This window comes from Podarcis melisellensis (assembly GCF_964234715.1).
Source record: "Podarcis melisellensis genome assembly, chromosome: 6".
NCBI classification, from domain to species: domain Eukaryota; kingdom Metazoa; phylum Chordata; class Lepidosauria; order Squamata; family Lacertidae; genus Podarcis; species Podarcis melisellensis.
In genome coordinates, this window is record NC_138538.1 from 21,504,369 (window position 1) to 21,524,084 (window position 19,716).

At 44.3% G+C, this 19,716-nt stretch overlaps 1 protein-coding gene across 2 annotated transcripts in view; it reads left to right on the forward strand.

Annotated features, from left to right (window-relative positions):
• LOC309372973 (thyrotropin-releasing hormone receptor-like) overlaps positions 1-19,716 on the forward strand; it is a 63,527-nt gene that overhangs the window by 30,092 nt on the left and 13,719 nt on the right. Inside the window, exons 1-2 of one of the 2 annotated variants that reach the window (XM_081917096.1) lie at positions 5,610-5,828; positions 8,599-9,499. In XM_081917096.1, coding sequence (XP_081773222.1) covers positions 8,690-9,499 — 810 coding nt within the window. In that variant the 5' untranslated portion in view covers positions 5,610-5,828; positions 8,599-8,689. Of the gene's footprint in view, positions 1-5,609; positions 5,829-8,598; positions 9,500-19,716 lie in introns of those variants that run through there. The other variant, XM_081917095.1, reaches the window with a different exon arrangement.

Sequence of the window (19,716 nt, forward strand, 5' to 3'; positions counted from 1 at the left end):
CAAAACAGGACTTCCTCTCCCTGTGCACTCCCAGATCCTCATTTCAATGCTCTGGAACAGATTTTGATGGTGTGCGGTGGGCGGCTGGGGAAAGCAGAGAAGGAGGAAGTTGTGTTTCAGAAATAGAGGTTTGTTGTGTAAGTACAAGCACAGTCCTGGATATGCAACCCAAAATCAATGGATTAAAAAAGAAAACAAAACTCTGCAGATAATAAAAGTGCACATCTGGGTAAGTTTGACTAAATGAAATGGTTTTTCATCTGCATCAAAGCCAGTACATTGAATTGGCCTGCCTAGATACCAAAGGACAACTCAGAATCGTCAATACAACAAACCGCAGTACATAATAATAGGACATACCCACAAGAGCCAGGTATTCAAATCAGCCTTGACCAAAGGAATAAGATGGCGAAAGACATCGTACGATGGCATTTGTCATACGTGCAGCTGTTCTAGTTCAGCTGGTAGAGCATGAGTCTCTTAATCTCAGGGCTGTGGGTTTGAGCCCCACGTTGGGCCAAAGATCCCTGCATTGGATTAGACAACCGTTGTGGAGCTGCCTAACTCTACAATTCAACGATTCTATGATATCTCTTTTGGGGGGGCAGGTGCGTGGGGTATTCTGTTGGAGCCACAACAGAAAAGGCTCTCTTCCTGGTTGCCACAAGATGTAGATATCATAGCGTCCAACTTTTTCAGATCAAATACCGGGACGTCTTCCAGGACGTGCTCCCAGGCGAGTCACCCATGTGCTTTTTTCAGGGCGAGGTTACAGCACTCTCACGCGAAAACATGGGACATCCCTTTTTCCTCCAGGATACTTGGCAGAAATGAGATACGTGTTCATATTTTGATACCTATTCCATATTTTGCATCGGGTTCCCAGTCTCTGCACTATATGATGCCCAGCCTTATTTCAAATATGTATCCATTTGCGCCTCACCACATCTCCCAAACTGCTATTGACTTGGGTAAATGGATAGTACTGGAGGGTGTGCAACAACAGAAAACAGCAAGAGATAATTGCCTTCCTTGCTTTGGGATCCTACTATTGTCTGAAAGGCAATAAACTTATGTGAGGGGAAGAATAATGGCATGTTTCTAGGACCAAAAGATACTCAAAGTTACGGAAATGAAAGACCCATATGGAATGTGGCAGAGTCTTAAAGGCCCATGTTTTAATCTATATTCAAATTATATTGACCTCCCCTCAAAACCAGTGTACTTTCAGTATTTTTGTGCCTGTTAGAATGAATACTTCATAATAAGTCTAGCAATTTTATCAAAGTGAGATAGGCAGGGGTATTTTTTTATCACAAAAGAGTTTTGTGTACCACCTTTTAAGATAGAATAAAATGATGGGAGATTGCTTCATGGATCAGCGACATGCTTTCAGATTGCATCTTATTGAAATGGGTGGCATTTCATATACAGATGATGCCTTAGTTTTGTTTTTACTTGTTCATTGTTTTGAAAATGCCAGGATTATCACGATGATCTCCTCACCTACTAAGTACAGCAGATTTCTCTTTGGGCAGCAGGAATGAAAACCAAGAAGACTAGGAAGGATGAACTCATCACAGATGTTATGTACTGAAGTTCTCACCCTGGGCCAGCAGGGGGATACTGTAGATAGTTATGTAAATAAGGGATTGAAAGTGAAGTTCAGTGATTGGATAGTTTTAGAAAATTGTTACAGTTACGTTGTACTGGAGCTCTATATAAGCAGGCTGACTGAACCCTTCAGTTCAGTTCTGTTCTGTCCTGTGAATAAACAAGAGCTGTTTGAAGAATCACTGTGTCGTCTGATATGTTCACCCACAACTTAACAACAGATATATAAAAAAAGAGTTTCATCACCAGATTCTATGGGTACGAGTTACAGTTAAAAGAAGCAAACACTTCCAATTTCAGTAATGAAAAGCAACCTAATTATATTTCATAAATTGTTTAAGTCAAAGAAAGGACAAAACTCTTCAAAGAGTGCTTCATGTTTTATACTTGAGAAGGATGCCACAAAGACTGAGTCTGTGGCATTTGCAGTTTCAATTACCTCTGATGATTTAGTAGGCGGTTTTTAATACAACTGTGTAATTTTCTATGTATGTGGTGGGAGGGAAACTACACTCCAAATTAAATTGTCATGTATACCTTTTGTTTAGACAAAAAGCCAAAAACCTCGCTTAAACTAATTTTAGACAAATCCTGTTTGTTATCTAAAGCTGTGCTTGGGGAGGGAAAAAAGGCAAACATAGTTATTGTTTAATGAAAAATGGATTCCTTTTGGATAGGAACAAAACTGCTAGCTGACAGCTTCCTAAATGATAAAGAATCACTATGCAGATTTTTTTTGACAAAAATGAGGTGTGCAGAATGGATAAAACTAAGCCTGGGGAACAGTTCTGCTTGAATCAACTCTTCCATTTCTATCTACTATTGGCATGTGGCCACCGCCTTGATGTGGCCATCGAGATAAGACAGGCTCCACACTCCTGTTTTAGGTGATCAAAATCTCAGTTCTGACATTTTTGCCTAATGTATACAGTGGTACCTCGGGTTAAGTACTTAATTCGTTCTGGAGGTCCATTCTTAACCTGAAACTGTACTTAACCTGAAGCACTACTTTAGCTAATGGGGCCTCCTACTGCCGCCACACTGCCGGAGCACGATTTCTGTTCTCATCCTGAAGCAAAGTTCTTAACCCAAGATAATATTTCTGGGTTAGTGGAGTCTGTAACCTGAAGCATATGTAACCCGAAGTACCACTGTAAATCTAAATCAAACAAGTGTTGGAAATGTGAAGAGAAAGAAGGTTCTTTTTATCATATGTGATGGTCTTGTAGTAAGGTTAAGGAATTGAAAAGGATGGTCAAAATAACCTTTGTAAAAAAAAACCCAACAACACAGAAACTTTTCCTTTGGGAATTATAGGGACTGAACCACCTAAATTGTACAGCAATTTATGTGTGCTACTACAGCAGCAAGAATGCTACTTGCCCCAAAACGGAAAGAAGCAGAAGTCCCAGCAAAGATAGAATGGGTACAAAAACTTATGGAATATGCAAACATGGCGAAACTTACCGGATGAATAAGAACTCAAGATGGCAAACTTTTCATAAAAGAATGGAAATGGTTTATTGAACATTTACAGATAAATTGCAGACAGATAAAAACATTGGCAGGATTATTGTAATAATCTGCAGTTTTGTAAGAGTATATATTTAAAGTAGATAATTAAATGAGCAAATTAAATGAATTTGGATATGCAGAAGATATTAAAAATAATTTAAGGAATTATTATTATTATATTATTATTATTATTATTATTATTATTATTATTAATTTATACCCCACCCATCTGGCTGGGTTTCCCCAGCCACTCTGGGCGGCTTCCAACAAAAGATTAAAAGTACATTAAAACATCAGTCATTAAAAACTTCCCTAAACAAGGCTGCCTACAGATGTCTTCTAAAAGTCATATGGTTGTTTATCTCCTTGACATCTGATGGGAGGGCGTTCCACAGGGTGGGCGCCACTACCCAGAAGGCCCTCTGCCTGGTATGCCTCTTCAAAGTCAAACTTTGAAATGTGAAAATGGTTGTAAAATTAATGAAATGTACAAACATGAAAAGTATAAACAAAAACTTTAAAAATAAAAACAAACCCAAAAAAACGAAATCTCATTTCTGGACAATTGCCCTCCCCGCCCCCCACAACACCCACCTTCTCTGCAGCAGCACAACCATTAGACCTGGTGCACCTACTGGGTCCACCCGAACTTCTATGTGCTCAGTGCTAACATGAAACTATTCAACACAGGGAGGCTCCTTCATGCCACCAGGAGTCCCAGTTTTGCAGTTTCTGACAGCTTGGAGACCACCCATGCTTCTATGTGTCTAGCACCTTTACATGGTGGTGGGGAAGGCAACCAGCAGGTCTGCTGATGCCAGCAAGATCAGCAGAAGTTCTCCCACTCCTTCCTTCCTGCATTCAATAAACATGTTGGGTGAGCAGAAGGACAGCTGCTCATATGCTTTGTCAAACTTAGCTGTGCCCAGGGACTTGGATTTTGTGATGTCATCATAAAGCAAACCTTTCTGGAAAAGACATTTCTCATGTTCACCTCAGACCCACGAGCCTAATAAATTCTGCACTCAGTCCTTTGATGAAAAACATTATTGTATTGAAGCTTGACCTGTTAAGCATATAAGAAGAACAAGCTTTGCGGACGATGAATGAGCATGGCTTCTACAAAACAAGTTCTGCCTCCTCAATATGTTGGAGTTCTCGCCAAATAACCAGGTCCCAGGCTGTGTGTAGCCTCAAGGGAACAGGTTGCCAACCCCTGTTAAAACCATAAGCTCCCATTGATAAAAAACAACCCTGGATTTAACCATCAGTTCACCTAACAAAGGAAAAGGACTGCGGCTCAGTGGCAAAGCATCTGCCTTGCAGACTGGAGGTTCCAGGTTCAGCTGCTTGGGGCCGGCAAAACTCCTGCTTGAAACCCACTGCCTGTCTGAGTAGTCAGCCCTGAGCTAGATGGATTAAGGGTCTATGATAAATCAGCTAACTGCTGTTGGGAGATCCCCACCTTTCTTACGTTTGGCTCCTACCTTTCTTCTGAGGAACTCAAGGGAGTATGTCCATGTTTTCAAGGAGAAGGAAAGGCAAGGTCTGGGGTACAGCGTATGCTTTTCATGCTGCAGTTCCCAGGTTCAATCTGTAACCTGGGCTGGGAATGTCCCCCCACCTGAAGCCCTGAGCTAGATGGATGAACGGCCTGATGGCAAGGCAGTTTGGTTCCTATCTAGCAGGTGGTCTCCCATCAGGGCACACGCAGCACCCCCAGACCTACTTAAAAGGTAAAGGACCATTAGGTCCAGTCGTGGCCAACTCTGGGGTCGCAGCGTTCATCTCGCTTTATTGGCCGAGGGAGCCAGCGTACAGCTTCCGGGTCATGTGGCCAGCATGACTAAGCCACTTCTGGCGAACCAGAGCAGCGCATAGAAACACTGTTTACCTTCCCGCCAGAGCAGTACCTATTTATCTACTTGCACTTTGATGTGCTTTCGAACTGCTAGGTTGGCAGGAGCTGGGACAGAGCAACGGGAGCTCACCCCGTCACGGGGATTCGAACCACTGACCTTCTGATTGGCAAGTCCTAGGCTCAGTGGTTTAACCCACAGCACCATCCGCGTCCCCCAGACCTACTTAAGCCTAGCCAAAATGCCACATTGCCACAAGTGTGAGGTTACCTCTCTCCCCCCCCCCCCCACTTGTGCCTTTGTCAGCTGAAAAATAGGCCGACAATCAACAGATGAAGTTTCTTCCTCGTTTGGAGGGACAGAGGGAAGCTTTCCCTGTTGCACATCTGCCTGCACTGCGGCTCTTAAAGGCGCACGACCCCCTGCCAGCTACGGTTGCGATGGGGTGGGGCGGCGTTGGATGGCCAGAGGGGCTGGTCTTGCGCCATGGGATAGGAGGAGTAGGCGCGGGCGAGTAGGTGGGTTCAGCCACGGAGGGAAGACCAACAGGATCTCCACTGGAGGATCTTCCCCTCGTCCCGGATCATCATCCTTCGCTGCCTCCCCCAAACGCATCGAGGGGGCGCTAGGACCCCGCTGCTGGCAAAGGTGCCTGGGTGCCCACCCATGGCTGGCAGGCAGATGCTGAGCAGACTGCGGCAGCTCCGGGTCGCTGTAAATACCCGAAGCCAGGGAAAGGCGGGCGGACAGGCAGAAGGACGAGACTTGGAGAGGTAGGAAGTCGCTCCAAGACGCAGCCGCGCCCTCGGATACCCGCGCCGGAGCCGCTGCCTTCCAATGGTAAAGTTTCACTTTTCCTGGATTCCTTCTCCTGTCTGGTCCCTTTTCTTTCTCTCTATCCCCTCCCACATCTCATTCCTTTCTCTCTCCCCCCGATCCCCACTTCTCTCCCTCTCCTCGCTTGGATTTACTTGCTCGCATTCCTCTGTGCGCATCTGGGACTCCCAAGTTTGGTTCCGGGCTGCGGCGAGAGAGGCGCGTCGCGGGGCGAGGTCTCTCCCAGGTACGCGCGTCCTCCCCTCCGTCGTGCGCCCATGTGCGCGCCAGTTCCCAAACCAGCTCGCGCTCCGCCAGACCCCCGACGCGACCTCCTGCAGCCCAAGAAGAGCTCTGTGGCACCCTCGAGGCTGACACAAGTCGAGTGACGTGAGAGCTATGGGGCATATCGTAAGCTTTTGCCTTCTGTTGATTTGCGCCATTGGTCCGTTGTCTGTTCCAGCTGCCTCCAGCCTTTTCAGACCCAACTTGAACCTAGACATACCAAGTGGTTTTTTCTGGGGGGACGCAGTGGTACGCATACCCCTAAACATTTTGCGAATCTAAGTTTGGCCTCATTGAGGGGCAGTATTTCGATATGAGTAGGAAAATGAGAGTACCCCTAAACGTTTTTTTTTTAGGAGAGAGGAAAAAAAGGACTGGACATAACGATTCCTTTCATTCTCTCTCCCAGCCTCTCTGTATATACACAGATATATACGTATAAACCGTATATTTGCAAAGTGGGAGTAGCGCTGCTGTTATAAGGAAGAATTGTTGGTTTGCTGTTGTTGTTTAATTACATATTTTGTGTTTTTGTAATATTGTAATTTTATGATGTGAACTGCCCTGAGATCTATGGACAACAGGCGGTATATAAATTTAAGTAAGTAATTAATAATGACCCACCATAGATCAGACTATAGGTTTGGCAATGGGTCCGGCTCATCCGTTGAAGTTCACGGATCTGTTCTGACTGGCAAGGGTCTCAGGGAGAGGATCCTTTCTGTCACTGACTTCCCTGACCATTGCAGAGGAGATGCTGAGGACTTAACTTCGGACCTCCTGTGCTCTGTCACTGCGCAATGGCTCTTTCCCATGCCCTACAGGCAGGGAAGATCCTTGCCAACATGTGTCAGCCTCTGATGGATGCGGGGTCTTCCTTACCAAACGTAACATCACCAGAAATTTGCTGGTGCTACAGCACTCTGGACTCACTTTTTAAAGGGTCGGGGAGATTCTGTTGGCTACAGATAGAGCTAAAGAAATTCTTCAAGGGTGCAGGACAGGGAAGGATTCAGAAAGACTGTCTTCAACTAGGATGGAGCAATTTTCAGAGACAGCTGCTGTATGAAGCTGCAGCCTAACCATGTCTACTCAGAGTAAACCCTGTTCTATACATTGGGGCTAAGAGGGGGTTAGGATTCCCAAGTAAGTAGAGTTAGTAACTGCAGCAAAATCAACCTTGTCTTGTGTCACCATAAAGACCAACAAATTTATTACAGCATAAGCTTTTGAGAACTCTAGTCCACTTCCATCAGATGCATTAAATGTTTCCCTGAATTTCAGGTGCATAAATATAAAGCTGGGTGGGGTGTTGTGAAATGAGATCAGAAGGCAAGGAAGTGCAGAAGGTACAGACAGTGACAATTACAGTTGTTAACAGAAATCATTCACAGAGAATGTGCAAGTGATAATAAGCACACTTTCTAGCATTGATTTTAGAGCTGGACAGTGCTGCTGGTGGAGACAGGATCATTTCTTATTTTAGTTTACAATGGAGTGATGGAAGCTTCGCTGTCTATCTTCAAGAGAAGCTGTGTTAGTCTGTGGCAGTAAGAAGATGCTGTCACCACTGTCAAAAACAGTGTGTGTGTGTGTGTGTGTGAAATGTTCATGGGGATCACACATTCTGATATTGGAACCCTGTGCCCTTATTCCAGATGTGGGTGTGGTAAGCTGTAATTACTTTGTGCTGAGGTAAATGCAGTCTGTGCATGCTCAGAGGCACACTTCCCAGGGTCAGATTAACCCCTAGAGATCAGTGTTCTGTCTTCTTGTTGGAGAACTTGCAAATATAAATTAATATTAATATTAATTTAAATATAAATTGCAAATATAAATTAATATTAATATTTATATAATATAAATTGCAAATATAAATTAATATTAATATTTATAATTATAATGGTTGTTGTATCTAACTAAATCACACCCAGAGTAGAACCATTACAGAATTAAATCTGAAATTGTGGCTGTTGGTTACAATGTGATTTAGTCATATACTGTGTATTACTATTGTCTGCCAGCTCAGTTGGTAGAGCAGGAGACTCTTAACCTGAGGGTTATGAGTTTGAGCCCCACATTGGGCAAAATATTCCTGCATTGCAGGGGGTTGGACTAGATGATCCTTATGTTCCCTTCCAACTCTACAATTCTGTGATTCTAGATCCACTGAAATTAAGCTGGAAAGGATTTCTCATTATTCAACTGAAGTCAGTGGGCCTAATCTGAGTATTTCTCTGCCACCTGTCCAAGCCTTAAGATGATTTGCAAGAAATTGTTGAGTCAATAATCTTTACAACAGTCCTGTATGGTAGGCCACTGTTGTTTCCATATAAGAAGCGTGGGAGAGAGGCTGAGATGTAATAAGCTTGCCAAAGACTGCCCAATGAGCTCCAAGCTGAGCTGTAACCTGAACCCAAACTCCCAGTTAAATATCCCTCTTCTAACTATTAGACTCTGGTCTAACCAACTAACCTTCCTTTTTCTCCCACCTCCATTTCCGGCTCAGGATACCTGCTGAAGTTCCTCTTGGCTTGGGAGCCCTAATCAGGCTCAGTCACCATCAGCGTCAAGGAAAACAACCTGACCGGCACCCACCCATGGAGAACCAGTCTTGGGATTTCTTTGGAGCTCTGGTGGGCAATGCCAGCACCAACCAGACTCTTCTGGACAAGATGCCCCAGCTGCCCCTGGAAGTGCAAGTGGTGACCATCTTGCTGGTGCTGCTGATTTGCGGGGTGGGCATCGCCGGCAATGTCATGGTGGTGCTGGTGGTCCTTCGTACCAAGCACATGGTGACCCCTACCAACTGCTACCTGGTGAGCTTGGCCGTGGCCGACCTGATTGTGCTGCTGGCCGCGGGGCTGCCCAACATCTCAGAAGTGGTGGCCTCCTGGGTGTACGGCTACGCCGGCTGCCTGTGCATCACCTACCTGCAGTATCTCGGCATCAACATCTCGGCCTGCTCCATCACGGCCTTCACAGTGGAGCGCTACATCGCCATTTGCCACTCCATCAAGGCGCAGCTGCTCTGCACCGTGGCCCGGGCCAAGCGCATCATCGCCTGCGTGTGGCTGTTCACCTCCCTCTACTGCCTCATGTGGTTCTTCCTGGTGGACACGTCGCAAGTCCTGTTCGCCGATGGCACGCAAGTCAAGTGTGGCTACCGGGTCTCCAGGAACCTCTACATGCCCATCTACTTCTTGGACTTCACCGTCTTCTACATCATCCCGCTGGGCTTGGCCACCGTCCTCTACGGCCTCATTGCCCGTATCCTCTTCATGAACCCGCTGCCTGCCACCCCTCAGCACGCTGGCCGGCCGAGCAAACATGGCGGCTCTATCAGCACCTCCAGCTCCATGAAACTCTCCTGCCGGGGGAACAAGGGTGCTCTCAGCTCCAGGAAACAGGTCTTTCTTCTTAATGTTCTTCAGGGGTGGTTGCAAATGGAAGAGGTGTGTGGCAGGGATAGTGGGGTGGAGGCAGCTGTATCCCAGGACCTCAGAATCATTGTATCCCAGGACCTCAGAATCATTGGTTGGTATCGGTGCATTCCAACACTTCTCCAATGGAAATAGGAAATAGGGATGTCCTATTCAATAATAATAATAATAATAATTATGCCTCGCCCACCTGACTGGGTTGCCCCAGCCACTCTGGACAGCTCCCAACATATATAAAAACATAATAAAATATTAAACATATAACTCCATGTCCTGCAACACTTCTCCGATGAAAATAGCAACATCCTAAGGAAAAGCCTAGGACTTGCCGGTCAGAAGGTTGGCGGTTCGGATCCCCGCGATGGGGTGAGCTCCTGTTGCTCGGTCCCTGCTCCTGCCCACCTAGCAGTTCGAAAGCACACCAGTGCAAGTAGATAAATAGGTACCACTCCGGCGGGAAGGTAAAAGGTGTTTCCGTGCACTATTCTGGTTCACCAGAAGTGGCTTAGTCATGCCGGCCACATGACCTGGAAGCTGTACACCGGCTCCCTCGGCCAATAAAGCAAGATGAACACCGCAACCCCAGAGTTGGCCACGACTAGACCTAATGGTCAGGGGTCCCTTTATCTTTACCTTTAAGGAAAAGTCATGGGTCACAACAAACACACACCAATGAACCTCCTTCTTCATCCCTTCCACAAACACATGTAAATGGGCTATGTGATTTTAATCAACCCAAGGCTTGGTTATAGGAAAATGTTTTTGTCTGGTGCCTAAATTTATATAATGGAGAAAAGGCCCGTTCTCGTGTTGCCACACTCTGGACCTCTTGTGCACGAGGACTCGAACCCCTGACTAGGGATTCCGAGATAAACAAGGATGCCATGACTGATTCCCCGGGTTTATTTTTAAATATAAAAACAAGCAGTTCTCTAGATTTGATCAGTTCAGTCTTGCTTCTTTTAGACCGTGGATGATTTTTCCTGGTTATAGCCTTCATTTACTGCAAAGCAGTGTCATTACCTCAGGATGATTTATATTGCCTGTCTTAGGGAAGCTGGATGAAAAGGCCATTGAGATGCCATTAGTGTTCCAATTAACACCGGTCAACCAGGTCATTTTCTGGTCAAAAAACTGAACGAGGTTGCGGAAGCTGCTTATATTGATCTACCTGGCAGTGGCTCTCGAGGGTTTTAGGCAGGTGCCTCTTCCAGCGCTACCTGAAGATGCTGAGGATTACACTTGGCAGTTCTTGTGCAGAAAGCAGATTCTCTACCACTGAACTACACCTCTTCTGCTTCACTAGGAAAAAAGCCCTATTGAGCACAATGGGATTTCCTTCCAAGGAAGCAGCTATAGGAAGACCCTATGAAGATGCACTCCTCTGCTCACTTCCATTGTCAGTCATTTAAATATAATTAAGGACTTGATCTGAGCCCTGGACTCCATTGAAATGGCAGGGTTCAACTCTGAAAGTGCATTTAGAAAGCTAGAGTTTTAAAACTGTATTCTTTCTTTGTTTGTCTATTGCGTTTATTAGTTCCCCTCCCCGCCCATGAAAAGCTTTCCAAAACGACTCACAAAGGACAAAAACATAAATGACCTAGTATATAAAAATAGAACAAAATGAAAGCCTAAAAACGCATCCATAATATATATAAAATGGCAGACCTGGCAGTACTCACCTGGCTAAAAGATCTGAACATGTGCAAACCTTGTAGGGGTAAGGTTTTCTGATTCGTGGGGGTCTCCTTAATAGTAATAAAATAGAAAAAGATTGTATTTATATAGCACTTCCTGTTAACAAGACAGGATTCTTAAACAGATAGGAAGTAATAATAATAGGGATATAATTTAAATTTAAACTTTCTCTGTAAAGTTTTATCTTAGTCATCGTGGTTGCAATACCCTCTAAATAGGTTATTGCTATTATTATCATCATCCCATGTCGCAGATTGTGGAGTCTGAGGAAGAAATTGAGTCTTCTCTAGGCCTCCTAATGACCAGAAGTGGGGTTTTAAACTCTGGAATTCCTAGTTTGCAGCTGCTATTACCTGCTCTTCTAAACTAGTAAGCCTCTGCTGGGTTAAAATTACTCGCTTGGTGGCCCTGGGCCAGTCATTTTTGGTTAACCTACCCTACCTTACAGGATTATTGTGATGAGGGGTGCGAGGGAGAGATTACGTACACCATCCTGAGCTGCATGGATAAAACGTGTTGCCTTGCAACAAAATGTTGCAGTCTGTGCAAGATTGCAGTCACTATACCCACCCCAGTCAGAATCCTGGTAAGGCTGAACGCGTCGCAGGCACTTCACTCAAAAGGGACATGGATTTTCTGCAGCTCATGATCAAAGAGGAGAAGTGGTGCTTTCCTTAAAAGAAAAAGAAGAAGAAGAAAGAAAAGGTGGGGGGGAGTGTGTGTGAGCAACGGCAATTATTGTTGCCGTGTAATTGCTAATTATGCGCCTGATTAGGAGAGTGTTAGATTACACATTGCTTACCAGAGTGGCTCTCTCCAAACTGAGATCATGTTTAATGAACTCCTCTAATTTGGGATCATTGCTAAGGCAAGAAAAAATAAATAAATAACCCAGAGGAACAGAAGAAGAGCTTGATTTTCAGAGGGCCTTTCCAGATGATCCGCTGGTTATCTGCTGGTTAACTCTCTTTCTCAAGAATATAGTGCTGTTATCACATTGTCTGTTTTCAAAGGGGGGGGGCAAGGCTATTTTCTTCACTGCCTCTAAAGCAGGAACTTGCCACACCCATACTATACATTTAAAGCACATTTATAGCGCTTCAACAGTCATGGCTTCCCTGAAAGAAACCTGGCAAATGCTTGTTTACCCCTCACAGAGCTGCAAATTCCAGAATCCTTAACAAACAAACTTCAAAGGAAGTTGTGTACTTTATATGTATGATGTGGACATGACATTAACATTTTATTCATCCGTGATTCTGGAAATTGTTTTCAAAGGCAGCCTAATCTGTGAGCCTTATTATTGTGAGCCTTATTCTAATCAGGTTGCCGATTCTTAGTGATTTTAAAAGATGGAAAGCTGGGATGGAGCAGGTGGTTTTGCTGGGAACGGCCAGTTCAGGCCTACTACCTAAACAGTGTTTTAGCATTGTTCCCATATCAAAGAAGCTTGCAGGAGAGTCTTGCAAAGGCTGAAATATAGTTGGGATACATTTGTGCAGAAAGCCCCTAAAAACGAAAGTGGCATACAAGTAATACTAGTCTATACTTTTCACTTGCAGGTGCCCAACTGAATCTCTGTATGGTAATAATGGCAGTTTTTAGCCAGTAGGGGGAAGCCTTCCGCTTTCTCTTAGCATCTTTGTCCTGGTTCTATAGTCCTCGTTAACTCCCACCCCAAATTACCAGTTGTAAAGGGCAGCTTGGCAAAACAAAAATGTGTTTTGTATGGCAAAAAGCAATTTTTTTATGCCATAAACTCAAGCTACATCTGAGTTTTCTGTCCTTTGGGCTACAGTCCGTAAGACCCACGATTAAGGCAATGTTCATTTTACTACAGTTGAGTTGGAAATACAGTACCTGATGGATTTAAATTGCCCCACGCAGGGTTCTTCTTTAAGGGGTCTGTAAATTACCTTTTTTTGAATGGAAGCTGCAAATAGAACATTTGTTGCAGATTTAAAATGATGGGATTTTATATTTGCTTTAACTGCAGCTGCGCTGCATGAAATGGCACTATTGGTGATATTACGATACATACATTAGAGCCGGGGAGAGCATCCCGCTCGCTGCTGACAGCAGCAACACATGCAAAATGCACAAAGGCATGAAGACAGCCTTTGGACCAGCATTCAGGAAAACTGCACCCCTGAAAACCTTGCCTGGAGAGATCATCACAGACCGCAGCAAGCAGATGAAGTGATGGGCAGAACACTATCAAGAACTGTAATTGCGGGAAAACGTGGTCCCTGTGCTCAGTGTTCAGATTCTGCCTGTTTTAGAAGAGCTGGATGTCCCTGCCTCCCTTGATGAGCAGAAGAATGCTATCAAATCCCAGGCATGTGTTGAAGCCCCAGGACAGGACAGGACCCCAACAGAAGTGCTGAAAGCCAGCCTCCACTCCTCCCTCATGATGCACATCCATGGCCTTCTCTTGCAGTGTTGAGAAACAGGATCCATGCCACAAGACATGGGTGACTCCAGCTTTGTGACCCTCTACAAGAAAAAACGCGGGTGGCGCTGTGGGTTAAACCACAGAGCCCAGGACTTGCCGATCAGAAGGTCGGCGGTTTGAATCCCCATGACGGGGTGAGCTCCCGTTGCTCTGTCCCTGCTCCTGCCAACCTAGCAGTTTGAAAGCATATCAAAGTGCAAGTAGATAAATAGGTACCACTCCGGCAGGAAGGTAAATGGCGTTTCCGTGCGCTGCTCTGGTTTGCCAGAAGCGGCTTAGTCATGCTGGCCACATGACCCAGAAGCTGTCTGTGGACAAACGCCGGCTTCCTTGGCCAATAAGGCGAGATGAGCGCCGCAACCCCAGAGTCGGTCATGACTGGACCTAATGGTCAGGGGTCCCTTTACCTTTACCTTTTACAAGAAAAAAGGTGACAGTCCTGACTGGAATTCCCCTGCTGAGTACTGTGGGGAAGGCCTTTTTTCACATAGTTCTCAACAGATTATGGTCACTCACCAGCAGCGTATATTCCAAGTTACAATGCAGCATTAGAGATTAGAGGTCAACAGTCAACATGGTTTTCTAACTACATCAGTTGCAAGAGAGATGCTGAGAGCAGAGATGCCCCTTGTTCATTACCTTCATAGACCTGTTGAAGGCCTTGGACCTTGCCAGCTGAAAATGACTCTTCACACTGCCCAACAAGATAGGATGTGCAGAAGATGGTCATGTCCTTCCATGAGAACATGCACAGCACAGTCCAGTAGGACCAGAGGAGAAATGACTGCTGGGAGGAGCACAGAATGAAGAAATGCCTTGGCACAACTGACCAGCCCTAGCAGATGTCTTCATCTGTTTCAACATGTCTCTCCCATATCGGTCTCTACAGCCATGGCAGGTGCTGTAACTCTCCAATGGTTTGACTTCCCCCCTGAAGGCGTACTCTTGCATTGTCTCCCGAGACAGACAGATGCCAACCAAACAGGGCTGGGGAGAGCTGTGGCTCTCCAGATGTTGTTGGACTACAATTCCCATCATCCCAGGCCACTGGCCATGCTGGCTGTGGCTGATGGCCATTGCAGTCCAGCAACATCTGGTGTTGGCAAGTTCCTTCTTCCTTGTTATAAATCTTCGGTGTACTCACTTGATGGATGAAATGTGCTCGATTCCCCAAACTGGTGGTCTGCAGATGATTAGGGCTACACCTCCTCAAACAGCATGGCTGTTGGAGTCCAAAATATCTGGAGGGCTCCATGTTGGGGAGAGCTATCCTAGATCTTCTCAAACAGCTGGTATGTACAAAACAAAAAAAAATTTCCTTCCAGTAGCACCTTAAAGACCAACTAAGTTAGTTCTTGGTATGAGCTTTCGTGTGCATGCACACTTCTTCAGATACACATATCTGAAGAAGACAATCTGAAGAAGTGTGCATGCACATGAAAGCTCATACCAAGAATTAACTTAGTTGGTCTTTAAGGTGCTACTGGAAGGAAAAAAATTTTTGTTTTGACTATGGCAGACCAACACGGCTACCTATCTGTAGCTGGTATGTAGTCTGAGTAAGGCCTCCTGCTTTGGAATCTGAGCAGGCACTGTGTTAAGATGGCTGCTTGGGGGCTGTTGAGTTTGATGTCAGACAGCCTGCCTCCTGGGGTTCATATTCTGTGAGCTTTTTGTTTTTTCTTGGAGCCAACAAGATAGAAGGCAAGAAGCAAAAGTGAGCTGTACTCCTGGCAGTCGGTGGAGCCTAGCCAGTTGCCGTTATAAAATCCTTCGCTTCCCTTGTGGGATTGGCAAACTTAGCGCCAGTAGTCATTGTTTTGAGTTTTCTGCCTCACAGACGAATTCAACAGCCTGTCAAGAAGATTGCTGCTTAATACCACAGAGCTTGGACATCTCTCTCAACATGTCAATTTGGGGAATTTCCTCGCTTACATGTGGTTTGATCGCCATGACGCGTGAGGCATTTGTTACGAAGCACTCCAGTGGCACATTTTGCTTGAGCCGAATTTAATGACAAGAAAAAGTCCCCAGCTAGACTTCGTTCAGTTGGCTAGCTAGCAAAATAAAAGATGTTAGACGTCGTTTGTGCCTCGGGTCCAAGCCTGATTGTTGGCTTGCGGTAAGCGAGATGTAAGCGAATGTCTTTGATTGCTAGTACCAAGGGAATCCAGTTCATAAGGAAAACACAAATTCAAGGGCAAAATCAATCTCTCCTTATTGAAAAAGTGAAATGAGAACTTTCAACCTGGAAGCAATGAGCAGGAAAACACCTTTCAATTCAGGTTAAGCTTCAGTGCCCTGGTCTAGACAGGCAGAACCATCTGTTCAAGTAGGCTGCACTGAACAAAGACCACTTGAAGGAAACCTTCCATCATTGCTCCTTCCCCGGAGAGGCAAACCTGTCGAAGGCTGAAGAATGAGGTTTAGCAGCCCAGATATTAAGGTAAATGGTATTGTTCCATAAAGTACATTTTTCAAGGAGTTACATCACAGAGACACCCGAAGATATTTCAGTTTCTTTAGTTTAGAGCCTAAAAACAATATATTTAGATAACTGAAAGTCCACTGAGAACAGAGTAAGGTCCTCAACATGATATAATATAGACTAGCTGTTGTTAGACTCCAACTCCCAACAGCCTTTACCTTCATAGCCAGGGATGATGGGATTTGTAGTCCACAAGCATCTGGAGGGGACTACATTGGCTACACCTCATATACTGGTAGTTAATATAATTCAAGGAGACAGAAGGGTTCTGTTTCTTAGACTTGCACAGTACAACCCTAAGCATATCCAGTCTGCGTTTCCAATACTTTGTTCATTAGGCAATTCCCTGGATACTTGTGGGTTGTTGTTTGTTGTTGTTTTACCTAAATCAGACGGTGTTTGGCTCTGAAGACAAATTGGTTATATCACATTGCATTTATTGGAGAGTAAGTCATGCAGGAAAACAGAGACAGATACATTGATCAGATTCAGAATTAGGGAACTTAATATTGCTTTATGCCTTTATTTCCATTAAAAAAACAACCCAAGACTTTTGATCAAACCACTCAGGGGTGCATGAGTAACCTGAATTGCCACACATACAGCCTTGGGTATTACTCTTTTATTAGCTGTGCCTGATTTACTTGTTTTCCTCTAGCTTAATTTTGAAAATCATAGACAGCACATACAATGTTTTAGATAACTGTTAAAACTTGAGAATAGTAATATTATTTGCCATTTGAAAACCATGTTACTATTTTCAGTTCAGATTAAATTGCAAGAGAAAACATTGTGGGGGGGGATGGAAACAACAGCACCAACTATAAGACTGAAATAACAAGGTGCAAAACATTGCTGAATAAATAAAGCATGTTTCAATAAGCCTTTCTTTACTGATGAACTCAAAAAGGAGAGATGCAAATGTAAGCTCCCCTCAATTTTGTTTGTGTTTATGATAAGACTGTCTTTTTCTTTTATGTTACTTTTGAGTCCAAGGCAATGAAAATGTAAATTCTCAGTATTATTATTATTATTATTAGTTATCTGCCCTTCAACCTAAGGTCTCAGTGAGAGTTGCAGCAATTAAAGCACACTGTTAAAAACAGTGTAAAGCAACTTGCAATTATTATTATTATTATTAAGAAAAGAGAACAGATCACCATTATGTGTGCCTGTGAAACACTCATTCTGCTAGATCAGCCACTTATGCACATATTTACATGGCATTATTAATCTGTTAATTTATGTCTTTGCAAATCAAGAAATAATTATTGTGAATAAGATATAAATACAGCACATTTTGTTATTTACTTATTTATTATTTATTAATTACATTTGTCCTGCCTTTCCTCCAAGGAAGTCAATGTGATGTATGTAACTTCTTCCCATTCTATTCCCACAACAACCCTGTGAGGTAGATTGAGAGGCAGTGACCGGCCAATGGTCGCCCAGCGAGCTTCATGGCTGAATGGGGATTTGAACCCTGGTCCAGCACTCTAACCACTACAGCACACTGGGAACTGGTAGCCCCTGTGCCTGATCTGTCTCTTGTCTGTGTACTAACTGCTGGCAGCAACTTCAAGGCCCTCTGCTTTCTCCCTTCTTAGGATCCTTGATCCTTGAATCAGACTAGGACTAGACACCCCTTTAAATGAAGGATTGTCTTCCACAGTCCTTGAAATATTGTTGCATGTAAAGTAGGAGACCTGGAAACCCTTGTGCCTATTTTAATGACTGACATTCTTGCATAAAGAAGAGTTGTCATGAGATTTGAGGACATACTCATTTTCTAGAGGAAACTGCCATTAAAACACTCTCGTTCAGACCTTTCCTGAGCTGTAGGAATCCCCAGAGCCTTCGTATTATTCTTCCCCGACAAAACTGTAATGGTCAAATTTGCATTTGGTTCTTGTGGAAATGAGAACAACTTGTACGAAGAACAGAAGTGGGATCAATAACCCTTCCAAAAAATCTGAAATTAAGCACTGCAGTTTTAAGAGCTTCTCAAGTATCCAGGACTGAGGAAAAGGGAAATTTGTGTCCATTTGAATTGACAGCCACAGCGCTAGTAACCACATCAGATTACATTAGAAGAAGAAAATACTGCCCTGAAGGAACAGTTAACTATGCTAATAAAATACTATCTTCAAGAAACACAGTGATCAGAGAATTCTAGGTACATATCACTTAACATATAGAAAAAAGCGGTGTTATTTATTATGTTGGTGATATTATGTTTTGTATTTCATCTTTTTACACTGTGATCTTAAGATACGGCGTGATATTAAGATAATAACAATGATAATTGTGTGATCATTAGCTATAATGAAGAACTCTGATGCAAAGGTTTTTAAGAGTGGTTGAGCGGTAAAAGCTGATGATATAATTATGACTCATCTTTTCTTATTAACCGTGTACTTTTGACAGTCCCTGTTCTATCAGCAATCATCAAGATGCTTTTAGAAAAAATCAAAATCAAAATCAAAACTTTGGCAATCGCACCTGCCATTGCACCCAGTGTGTCTTGACTATACAGTGTACGCTCGGGTTGCGAACGTGATCCGTGCGGGAAGCACGTTCGCAACCCACAGCATTCGCAACCCGCAGCACCGCGTCTGCGCACGCACGGGTCGTGATTCAGTGCTTCTGCACATGTGCAAAGCACAATTTAGCACTTCTGTGCATGCGCAAGCGCCGAAACCCGGAAGTAACCCATTCCGGTACATTCGGGTTCGGCGCAGTGCACAACCTGAAATCTCGCAACCCGAAGCGTCTGTAACCTGAGGTATGACTGTATGCAATTTTGGCTTTGTGTGCTGTGCCTGGAACATAACCCCCTTGTAAGTTGGGGGTCGCCTATATTGAACGGAATGTCGCCTTTCCAAGCTGGACAGGTCTTGGGAAATCACTCGTGAGGAGCAGAACATTCCTTTCTCCTCCATTCTGTGGCTCGAGAAAAGGTTTAATGCATTTATTGACTTCCTTTGAGGCTGATAACTCCTCCCTCCTCCAGTGCGATTAAATATTTAAGATGTGCACCCTGTCTGCCCTTCTCCAGTAGAGGATTTCGCGGGGCTCATTAAGGCAGCTAAGGGCAGCCTGCTTTCTGTTGCTCCTTTCTTTCTTAAGACCAGCCAAAGGTCTGCCGAAAACCGAGTGGAAATGTCCTAGGAAACCCTTCATTTTCCAGAAGCTGTCCTATCGTTCTTGTTATTTGATGTTTCTCTGTGTGAGAGTCTTTTGCTGCGGAAGGGCAAGCCAGTAATTGTGGTCATGAATGATGAGGTAGTGGAAAGCCATCTCTCCCTCACAAAATACCAGATAGAGCTTGTTTACCGATACATCAACCAAAACACCTGCAAAAACAAAGCAATTACAGAAGAAGGGAACTGCGCAGCTCTAAAGCTGATGCCATGTTCTGCCATGATGGCAGATATAATGCTAGGTGACTTCTCAGTGTAAGCAAGATCCGCGATGGCAGGAATGCCAAACCAGGCGGATTTGCGCGATCAGTAGGTGGATTTTCATGACGACGGTCGC